The sequence below is a fragment of the Corvus kubaryi genome, unplaced genomic scaffold (genome assembly GCF_017639235.1).
Source record: "Corvus kubaryi isolate FWS band 111438036 unplaced genomic scaffold, C.kubaryi_AGA036_p1.0 135, whole genome shotgun sequence".
In the NCBI taxonomy this organism is placed as follows: domain Eukaryota; kingdom Metazoa; phylum Chordata; class Aves; order Passeriformes; family Corvidae; genus Corvus; species Corvus kubaryi.
Genome location: NW_024580669.1, coordinates 5,119,206 through 5,130,972, shown reverse-complemented (window position 1 = coordinate 5,130,972; position 11,767 = coordinate 5,119,206). Strand labels below are relative to the sequence as shown.

The following is an 11,767-nucleotide window of genomic DNA, read 5'->3' as shown; positions in this document are numbered from 1 at the left end:
CCATATATGGGGTTTTTAGGTACACACACACCGCTCAGACCCTACCCGAATATATGGGGGTTTTAGGGACACACACACCGCTCAGACCCTACCCGGATATGGGGGTTTTAGGCACATCCGCACCGCTCAGACCCTACCCGGGTATGGACAGAACGCGGCTGTGAGGAGGACAGAAACCATACTCTGTTCACCAAAGATCGCACTGACTTTTCCCATCTCTCGGTGCCCGAAACAAACTAAACCACCGCCAAAAGGCCACGGGACACAACGAGGCTGAAGCCAGGCTGCATCCGCGCCCCCAAACTCCTCCTGGCTCTATCGAGCCCATCCTGGCTCATCCCGTGTTTGGGAAACCCGGCCCTGGGCCGCTCCGCGCCCCCTTCCCCGGCCCCTCCCAGGCCGCTCCCGCCTCAGCTCCGCCGCCCTCCCACGGGCCCACACCCCAGGCGGCTCCTGGTCTCCATGCCGGCCGCCCTCACCCCCAGGAGCTCCTTCTCCTCCAGCTGCTGGCGCTTCCTGCTGATCTCCCGCTTCAGGATGTCCATGGCGGCCTCGGGAAGTGCCGCAGGAAAACAACACCGTCACTTCCGGGGAGGCCACGCCGCCGCAGGGCGCCCCCTGGTGGGTCGGAGGAGCGGCGGGATGGGGGGGGGGGTGTCTGTCAGTCCCAAGCGACAAATGGACAGGACGAGAGGAGATGGCCTCAAGTTGTGCAAGCAGACGTTTAGATTGGATTTGAGGAAAAGTTGCTTCAATATCCACGTAATATCATACTGTTGTTGGAAGCAGATTATTTAAAGTGATACACAGACAGTATAATGACTAATTATGAGACAGAGACAAAATATAGATGCTTTCTATCAAGGAATGTAGCAAAAGAGGTGGAATGTGACATTTACAGGGGTCTTTCCCTGTTTTAGTACAGCTGGTTTTACAAAGGGGTGTTACTGACAGATTCTTTAAAGAGAGTCTGCGTGTAATTTATTCAGCTGTCTTCTCTGTGTAGCTTGAAAATTCTTTGGGGAAAAGTCTCTCTGACTGTGTGTTTGTACAGTGCCTCATGCAATGGGCCTTAGTTGTAGATGACAGCTAATATCAGGTAAATCATGGCCTCAGGTATTAGGTAAAATTTCTTCCTTGAAAGGGTTGTCAAGCACTGGGACAGGCTGCTCAGGAAAGTGGTGGAGTCACCATCCTGGGAGGTATTTGAAAGGTGTGTAGGTGTGGGACGTGGGGACATGGTTATTGGTGGACTTGGCAGGGTTAATGATTGGATTTGATGATTTTAGAGGCCTTTTCAAACCTAAATGATTCAATGAGGCTGGTTACTGCCCGGCCACACAGGGTGCAAATGCCATGTAGGAGGGTGGGATGCCTGTGATGTCTGGTATCTCTTCAGGCCTAGAGGACTGAGGTAGCTGGTAGAGACTGAGCTCCTTAGTGTGCACATCCCAGAGCTAAACACTTTCGTCGTCAGGCACTCAGCATTTGTGACACAGGTGGTAACATCAAGAAATCTCTTGTTTTGCTTGTTTACTTGATTTTCTCCAGTTATTTCCACCCTGTGGCTTGTAAAGTCCAAAGGGTCCAGAAAATGCTTTGAAGAATGAGTAAGAACAGCCAGTTCTCACTAGGCTTAAGTTGATTAGGGCTATTTATACCTTGTTGGAAGTGAAGGCCACAGAATACTGAAGGGTGGAAGTCACTGTACCTTTAGCTCCTCTGTTTTGTTTAGGAGCAGCCTGGCTGGTGGCAGCACCTCTGTCTCCTGTTGCCACTTGCTATGCACACAGCAACTTCTCCCTCCCTAGGTCCTCCCAGATTTTTTTTCACCTTTAGGTCCTCACAGATTTCTTCCTTGCCTTTCTGTGTTGTAAGCTCCATTGCTCCAGTAGCTATTTTGGAGAGCTGTAATGACAACTGGCTTTGCACCCACTTTAGATAACGTGAGCTGTGTGCCATGGCTCTTCCTTGCAGAAAATGGCACATTGGTTTACAGGGGTTCTTTAACCCCAGGCTGGAGGGTTCTGGATTTAGAAGTCATGCTCTGCTTTACCTCAGGCTTGAATGCAATCACTTTGCAATGAGGAAGCAGGAACAGTCCTCCTACACTTTTCATAGTTCTCTAAAAGGAAATTATATCACATCTGATGGTGATAGAATCCAAGAATGTCTCTGTATGAATCCTGGGGGAATGTGCCCACATTTGGGTAAGGGCATAAGTTAGGAGGCGTAGGAATACCCTGTAGTGGACTTTATAGTAAATGAATCCAGATGCTTATGTCAGAGTGCCAGCTGCCCCCTCAATTTACTCTAGAGTACACACAACCTTAGACCTTGCTTCATTTCCTGCTCCAGTCTGACATTGGCCTGGTTTTAGCAGGGATACAGTTAATTTTCTTCCTAGTACCTGGTGTAGTTCTGTGGTTTGGATCAAGTATGAGAATAAGTGATAACACACTGATGTTTTAGTTGTTGCTAAGCAGAGTTTATACTAAGTCAAGGACTTTTCAGCTTCTCACATCCGGCCAGCAATGAGACTGGGTGACACAAGGTGGCCAGGACAGCTGACCCCAGATGGCCAGAAGGATATTCCGTACTGTATGGCATCGCACTCAGTATATAAACTGGGGGGAAAGTTGGTTGGGGGCTGCTGCTCGGGAACTGTCTGGACATCGCTCAGCAGGTAGTGAGCAATCACATTGTGCATCACTTGTTTTGTGTATTATGTTGTTGTTGTTGTCATCGTTGTTGTTATTATTATTGTTATTATTATTATTGTTTTCTTCCTTTGTCGTCCCATTGAACAGTCTTTCTCTCAATCCACAAGTCTTCTCACTTTCACTCTTCCAATTCTCTCCCACATCCCTCTGTGGCTGGGGGAGAGTGAGAGAGTACCTGTGCACCATCTGGGATTAAACTGTGACAGACATTATATTTCAGTTAGAGACAGTACAAAAGGAAGGAGGAAAGCCAACTCACACACTATTCATGAGAAAGATGCAGTTACTGTCAGGTGACTCTTAGACCAAAGATCTCCCAGTCTGTAAAAAACAAAACAAAAAAGGTGTCAGGGAAGGGTAAAAGGGACAAGGAAGAGGCTGACTAGTTTATGTTGGTGAAGCAACTTTGGCAAGGTTGGAAAGTAACTCTGTACCTCTAAAAGGTGCCTAAAAGTTCACTACAGATGACTCAACTTTCCACAGCTGCTCTTTTTCCAGTAGTCCTGATTCTGTGCTCTCTTGCCTCCTCAAGCATCTTGTAATGTAAATCCCCTCTGTGATTAAGACAGTTGTCTTGTCCTATGGACAAGAAGTGGAAATCTCCCAAAAGAGTTACTGTATGCATGTAAACGTGGTTATGTTGCCTCTGTTTTTCTGAGGACATTCACCAATACCTTTCCGAAGAAAGAAAGGGAGAAAAAAATCTTTGGTGTCATCCATCCATTTGAGATTTCTCTTTTTGAGGAGATTACAAAACCTTCTAATGTGTAAGAAGAGGTGGTATATTTTTTCTTTCACTGACACCTCATGAAGAGATCCAGTCTTGCTTCCTGTCTGATCTCCAGCATGGCAAAACTGTTTGGCTCCTCTTTGCCTCGAGGTCAGGGCAGCATTTCCAAGGGACATGGATTGTTGAAATGGTTGGGTCACGTCTCAGCTGGACACTGTTCAAAGCTCTTCTGTTCCTCAGAACATGTTCCCAAGGCTATCTGTATGCTGACAATTCATTATGGTCCCTGCCTGATTCGTTATGGATCTCTCATCCTCTGACTTCCTCCATTCACACGTGCTCCTTGGCTCTAGGGTGGATATCTGGAGCTCTGCTTCCCACACAAACTCACAGTGCACATGAAAGCACACAGTATGAGCTCTCGTCCTTGTTCAAGTTGTTCCACACAATGGAAACTGTTCCTCCACACTGCAAAAGGATTTCTCCAAGTCACTATTGTTCTGAGCAGCCCTCAGAGTGCAGAAACTGTTTAACTGTGTTGTGAAAGCAGACAATTCCTTCCCTGTGCCAGTCCCTCATCCATGCAATGATCCATTAGATGATGTCACCGCGTAAGATATTTTTAACATGGTGAAATGTGTGCTTTTCCAAGCTGTATTTCAAATCATCAGTTTATCATATATGGCATTAGTCTACTCATTAGAGTCAGTTAGATCATTGCTATAAATCCAAAGCTTGACTATTTGTTTTCTACTGCTCCTGTTTTGCTTTTCAGGGCAATCCTGCTGGCTTGGTACCACTATGGCTCTGCATTTCTGTCTCTCATGTGATTAATAAATACATTTGCTGTCAGGGCAGTAGCCAGGCTTTTAAGCTCTCCCAAAACCACTTGCAGAGTCTTGAGAGCCCCCAGCAACTGAGCTTGGGTCTGGAAGCAATAGTGTTACCCATGTTTTCCCTAGATCCAGGTTTCCACAGACCTCTGGAACAACCCCACAGAGTTAACCGCAAAGCTACTTTGAAATAATTTCCTTCACAACATTAAATATGAAATCAAGACTGGAAAGGGAAATCTAGAAGTTATTCAAAATCTTGGAACATTCATAAGAGCCTTGTAAGCAATAGAAATACAAGCTTAAAACATACATGAGGTGTTTCATTCCAATTTCTTGCTGGTTAAGTGATTGCTCAGCTTTATCTGCTGCAAGCCAACTGTCAACCTACAGACAGATTATTGAAGGCAGCTCAAATAACCCAGTTTCACTCAAATAACCCAGATGTCATCTATTTGCCAAAGTGGTAAAACGGATCAGAATAATTTTGACTGCTTTCAGTGGATGTATTCAGTTTACATTTATTTGTTTACAGGTTGTATCTTTATGGACATCCAGTTTCACTTATCTATTTGATATTAAAACAGGGGAAACCCCCAGTTCAGCCAGCATATGCTTTCACTTGCACACAGGAGGCAGAACTGATGCCTTGCAGCTGACCAAGATTGCAGAACTCATTTCAAGTAACAAGGGCACTGATGACTCTTGGAAACCCTTTTCAGATAAGTACATGGTTCCTTTTATTCATCTTCAAAACACTATACCAAAAAGGACAGTGGATAAAATTGCCTTTACACCATGACTAAGTATGTCTGCTTCTTGAAAAGGGAGCTCCACACCCAGTCTCAGTCTTTTCTTTTTTTATTAAAGCAGTCCTTAACTTTTTGGGAGGGATTAACCCACCCAATTCCCCATTCTTTGCCCCCACATTTACTTTGCTTACAGGTACCTCCAGCTTGTCACATCCACAGAGCACCTGCAGGTGTTCTATCAGACATGTTAGTATTTCTGCTAAGGATTGCAAACTGCACTTCCCTACAATTCTGACATTGGGGATGGGCCCATCCCTTCCATTTAGTCAATTTAAGCCACTCATACTGGGATTTCACTTTCTTATTCACCTTTCCAAACAGCACGCAGTCTCCAGGAGGTCACAATCGAGAAACACTCAGCTAGAGGGATGATTGAGGAAGAAACTGGGGATAGCACTCCACTACAGGTGTCCAAATCCCACTGGCAAAGACAAGGAAAGCTCATGGGGGCAGAAACAGCAGAAAAAAGGTTCCCACATTTCTAACAAATGTAAGTCTTCCAAAGAGTATGACATCTGTGTATCATGAAGGTGGCATTTGAATTTGGTTTGTTTTGCTTTTTGAAGCATCACTTGATTAGTTCTCATAGCAAGTCAACCCCTGCAACTCCTGTCTGCCAGGACACACCTCTGTAATGCACTGTTAAAATAGTTAGGAAAGTAGTGACATACATATGGATGTTACTGGTCAGTAAGGGTAGTGTGGCTTTTAGAAGCATGCTTGAAATAATTGTTTGACTGCTAATTATTTCTGGTTTTGACAAAGGAATATTTGTGAGCACTGTTTAGGTTGTCTATAGGACGCACGAGTCTTTCCTATCCCAGCAGCTTCATTATCTGTAAAACTGAGGTGGTGTAAAAACTCATTGTTGCTTCTAAAAGCTTTGCATTTAAGAACAGCTAATTATTGCCAAACTGGCTGATATGTGAGATATCTGAGGAAAACGCTGTTGTTTCAGGAACAGTATTCGTAGCTCAGCTTATGGCACTGTGTCATCAGAGTCCCTAATGAATTGGTCCCAAGATGTCACTAGGGAGACTGCACTTTTTTGACAGCAGTCGCCATTTGTGGCTCTTAAAGAACCCAACACATCTTGCAGGAAAATGATCATGCTGCCTTTTTTTGTTGTTTTGGTTTTTTGCTGTTGTTGGTATTTTTGTAGTTGTCCTTTCTAGCCCTCCAGCAGTGCAGGGCAAATGATGTGAAGCATTGAACATCCTTACTCCCAGCATCAGTCTGCACTACACATACCCAAACAACAAAATCTTTCCAGGAAAGGTGCAGTTACAAGACTAAGCCCTACAAATGCAGACTGGGTTGTAAAACTGCATGCACTGAATTTCAGATCCATACAATTGTCTCTTTCTTCAGCCTTCCCCAAAGCAAGGTCTCTGCTTAACATCCCTTGGGTTTGAGACATTTTAGCTGTATTAACAGACACCACCACCCAAAACGGCAAAGAGATCTTGTTGGATGGTAGAAAAGCACATAAAAACATCTATTTTTCTTCCACTTTAATGTGTATAGAAGATAAATGGTTGAGCATAAAGTATTGTACTTCTGAGTTCATTAGCTTCTATTCAACACAGGCAAGAAATCTCTCAAAGTTATTACTAAATGATCACAGTTCTGTGTTGTCAGTCTGATCCCTGCAGGATGTGTCCATCTCAGAGAAAATGCCCATGCAGGTGCACTGGCTGCCTCAGCAGAGAGGTCAGGGATTGAATGGGTGATGGAGTCTTCAGTATCTACACATCTCTGAAGGTAAATCCAGGGGGGGTCACATTAATGAAAATGCTGCTGTATGGATCTTACTGCTGAATAAAAGCACCATTTTCAGATGTTGTCAGTCTCCAGCCTGACAGAGATTTAAAATTCATATAATCTCTCTTTTAAAAGTGCATGTGTGAGTAGATTTTGAACTCCATTGTATCTTGCAATGAAATTTCATTTTTTAGAACTGAAAAGCAGGCAGGTGGTTATGAACACGTCTGAAGCTATTTCTCCAGTCTGAAATATAAGTACTGTTGGAAAACATTTAGGAAAATATAACATCTTAGTAGGAGCTGCAGCAACTTTTCATGAATTTATTTTAGCTTGCATCAGTATTCTGAGCTACAGGGATTATAATTTAGTAGGGAAACTCTCATTGGGAGAGGGGATTGATGGCGTCAAGGCAGCAGCCCTGTGAGTTGACATGGATGCTAATATAGCCACGGCAGAAGTTTAGAGAGCAGATCAGAGCAGCTGGGTGGGCTGATAGAGAGGATCAGGGCAGCCCAGAGGAGCAGTAAGAGGATCCAAATAAGTGGATTAGTAGCATACCAAAGCACACATTACTTTTAGTTTTCAAACTCCCATTGATTTTACTGCAAGTCCATTTACTAATGTGTGGCAGGAGAAACGGAAGAGGATCAAGGCAGAATCGAGACACGGAGAGCAGGTCCCTGTGGCAAGCTGGAAACGGCGAGAGGCTGGGCTGGGAAGCACAGCATAACATCCCCGCATCAGGCTCAGTCAGGACTTAGAGGAGGATGGCTGCTGCCTGGTTCATCCCACAGCTTCAAGGAGCTGTCTAATGGTGTTAAATGCTTTTGTTCCTGCAGCTGATGCTGCATTTGTTTTCCATCTGTAGCTCCAGCGTTTGCATCGTTGCACTCTTACATCTGCCTTCAGCTGCTGTGACTGAAGCAAACTGATACAAAAATGGAGGTGTGATCAGCAGCATGACCCTCTTGGAACTCTCCCTAGCAGGGGGCTCACTGGGCTGCTGGACCCTGAGCTGAGCTTGCTGCAATTTGTGCCTGCAGCATTCATCAGAACTGGGACTGCTGACTGCTGTGCTTGGGCTGCCATGATTGACGTTGACTCTGGGATGACCCAGAGCTCAAATGTGCTCTTTCCGAGGACACCAGCCTGGCTTTATACTTCATCTCTTAGGCAGAGGTGGTAGCGATGCAAAGACACATTCAGACTAAAATTTATAAGCACTATTACTCTTTATATAGCACAAAAATTCAAATTTCTAGGCAAAATAACAAGCCCTACTCACATTGTCCTCAGCTCCCTCGAAGCACTTGGGTTGTAAGGGCAAAATTAGTGCAGTTCATGGTTTCTCCATGTTGCAGAGAAGCAGAGGATGTTCATGTATATGGGCAGATTTCCTTTCCACATTCTCTTTCATAAAAAAGAGCACTGTTGAGACCTTTTCTTCCTCATCCTTCAACCACATCTGTTGCTTAGACACCTTGGTCTCCTCTCCAGTCCTCCCAGAATTCAAATCCAAACACTGGTTTGTCTAGGGAAGACTTAATACCTTAATAGCCAATTATCCCACAAGTATTGGATCAGAGTGGATGACCATCAAACTTTGACTCTAAGACTATAGTGCCCTTCCTTGTAGCCTTAGTCCAAGCTGCACATAAAGTCACAGCAGGGGGGAGAAGTCCAACCTTACAGTCAAAAGAGGGTTTGCATTCTGATATGGAAATATTCAGAGGGCTTGTGACTGCACACACAAAGAACACTGTGTACACAGATTCAGTTATATTCTTTATTGTTGAAACAGTTCTGGAATGTTTTGGTCTCCCTGAGCTGGCAAACAGATGAAAACATTGGTCTGTCCTGTAATTTTTTGCTTTAAAATTTATATGAGAAAGATTAACAAGCAGCAGAATGGACAAGAAGGCATTTCAAAACTGTGTTCCAAAGGAAAAAGAGAATAAGGACACAGACATGAATGTCAAGGACTATGACTCAAATGGTACAGGAAAAACTTAAGGGTTGGAAAACAAGTTAAACTGTACTCCTGACTTCAGAATTCTTCAGGACATCCAGACACCTTCCTCTCTAATGACCCAATCCTCGGATATGCCAGCCTGAGAGCCTGCTGAAAGGGAAGGTCTGTAGTAAGACAGCACAGCACAACATGGCCTGCTGTCAGCTTGGGAGCTGAGTACTGCCCACACGTGTCATATGACTACAAAACCACCACTGGAAACACTACTACAGTTCATAAAATCCTCAGTGCCATTCATTACTCATAACTAACCAAAATAGCTCACCTATTAGCCTGTCACCTGTGCAACTCCTGATCTCCAATTTACCTCTTCACCCTTCTCCTTCTTCCTAATACCACATGGAACCTCATCAGGCTTCAAGATGAGTGGTAATCATGGTGCTATCAATATGACAGTCAGCAGCCTCTTCCCACATCACACAGCCTCGCATGGATTCCTTGACATTGGACTTTAAGCCTCAGATCATATCATTGAGTTTATGAGACTTTCTCCAGTATAATTTTTCCAAATGAAAAGCTGATACACTCATATAATTCTCCTCAGCTCTAGGACTCTTTAGTCATCTTTGTCCTACACCATCCTACTTCTGAATAATAAAATATTGTAATGAACTGGACACACCTGGAAACAAAGAAAAAGACTGGGACATCCTGTGTGAAGGGCACTGCTGCTCTTAATACTGAAATATTACTAGATTAATTATATTTAATTGGTTAGCTCATGATCTCAAATGAAAAACAAAAGCATTTTACACACCACAAAATTGTTGGAAAAATTACTATCAATTAGAATGGGGAGAGGATATTTTGCAAGTAACTTGAAGCATAATACAATGTTAACTAAGAAATAATCAGCGATGATCATACTGACTTGGGACATGTTGCAAAATAAAGCCCTCATTTAGTTGGCTAATTTCATGGCATTTTGAAAAACACATTACTCAGTTAAGGTTTGAGGAAATACTTTGAAACCATTCATGAATATATACAAAATGCTCAGAATTTTTCATATTTTCACCAGGAAAAAAGGACCAATGGGTTCTTAATATATAATAATAACATGATACCAAGACAGAAACTGAAATAAAAGATGAAATTAAAAGCTGTCTGCCCCCCAGAGCCAGTGTGCACTTTATCCTAAGTCACTTGGCTGCCACAGCAGTGCAGCCAGTGACTATCTAGGGGGACACAAGGCAGCCATTCTAATGGGATAAAGAGGACTTTCATCTCTGCATTTCTCCAGCTGGAATAATGCAATGGTGGCCTGTGACGAACGAGCAGATGATCCCAGTCCAGTTTTAGGATGCCCACCCCAAAATGCCCCACAGCAGCCTCACAGCTCCCTGTACATGGGAGCCTTTCAGTTTGTGTAGTTTTCTCTAAGTCCCAGCTGAGAAACACCAGCAGTGCAGGACAGAAAGCTGTTTCCAGCTACTGGATCCTCCTACGTGTTGTGTGGATAGCTACAAGACTTTGACCTAAAGTCACCTTGTCCTAGTTTCTAATTCACTTTTATGCAGATGAGATGGCAGGATCGGGGCTGTGGTATCCACACTGGCTCATACTTTCAGAAACGAAAATTGCAAGATTTATTCATCTGAATGACCACAATTAGGTTAGCTTGCAGGATCAGGCTTGTTCTGCATGAAAAGGATGGATCTCTCTAATTCACAAAAAGGAAAATGAGAAATACTGGTGGAAAAGGGGATGTGCTAACTCTTGTAAAACATTACTGGAAACTGCATTGCCCAGACTGAAATGTCATTTCAAACCACGAGTGTCCCTTTAAGCAAAAACATCAGCACAGGGAAGGAACAACTAAAAGGAGTATGAGAGCAGCTGATAAAACACTCACATCTCTTTTTCATAAATTATACCCCAAAATGTTTCACAAAATTGAGTAACAGAGGAAAACAGAAAAGATGTTTTTATTTTTGTAGCAGGAAAAAGCCCATCATGTGAGCTGAACAGTATATGAGGGCCTTATGCTTTATAAAAATTCTTCTATTGTCCCAGGAAGGATGAGAGTCAAACAAAACAGTTTCTGCTCTAAGTCTTGTAAATAAAGTTAGTTAGCAGACAGGAATCAGCAGACTGTTTGGGGAAGGAAAAAAAAAAGAGAGAAAATACTCTTTTTGTATGAAAAATTTAGGCACACTGCTTTTGCATATCAGAACCAACTTCATTGCACTGTACTAGAGATTAATTGGACCCACACAATCCAGCAAACAGCCTATGACATCCATCTACCTTTGCTGCTTCAGCATCCTCCCAAAAATATATAATGCAGGATTTTAAATAGTACGTTAGCCCAGTTTCCTTTCACAAAGTCTTACAGAGAAGTTTAGGAAAATTCCAAAAGTAGCATATTGATTGCCTCTGGGATTTTCCACTTAGCAATTTAATAGAAAATTACACCCCTACCCAATCTGTGAGGTTTCCATAACCTCCCTCGTGAATTTAATTTTCCAGCATATAATAAATTTTACCATTAGGCATATTTTCTGATATTGCTTCACCATTAAGGCTATTTCCCAATTTGGCTTTTCAGAACCACGTATACCCTCTGTGTGGTGTCTGGATGGAACCTTGCACCGAAGAATTCAGGTCTGACTATGTCTCTGCACACAGTTAGGATACAAATCACTATTGTTAGTATTCAATTTGCTTCCCTCCTGCTAATTTTATGTCATTATTCCGAGTGATAGGGTCAGTCAATATTACTGGAGCTAACGGGATTCTCCTGGGTACTCTGAGGAGACCAAGGCAAGATCCGCATTTGCATCTGTTCAAGTAGGCGTATGCAAGTATCACATACTCTTCTCCTTGTCACAACACAGTCTGACTACTTGTAAAACACAAGATGATGA

At 43.3% G+C, this 11,767-nt stretch overlaps 1 protein-coding gene across 2 annotated transcripts in view; it reads right to left on the bottom strand.

Annotated features, from left to right (window-relative positions):
* Positions 1 to 585, bottom strand: part of PRPF18 (pre-mRNA processing factor 18) — a 16,100-nt gene extending 15,515 nt beyond the window's left edge. For both annotated transcript variants that reach the window (XM_042053301.1, XM_042053309.1), the window contains exon 1: positions 480 to 585. In XM_042053301.1, coding sequence (XP_041909235.1) covers positions 480 to 545 — 66 coding nt within the window. In that variant the 5' untranslated portion in view covers positions 546 to 585. The remainder of the gene's footprint in view (positions 1 to 479) is intronic.
* Between the last annotated feature and the right edge of the window lie 11,182 nt (positions 586 to 11,767).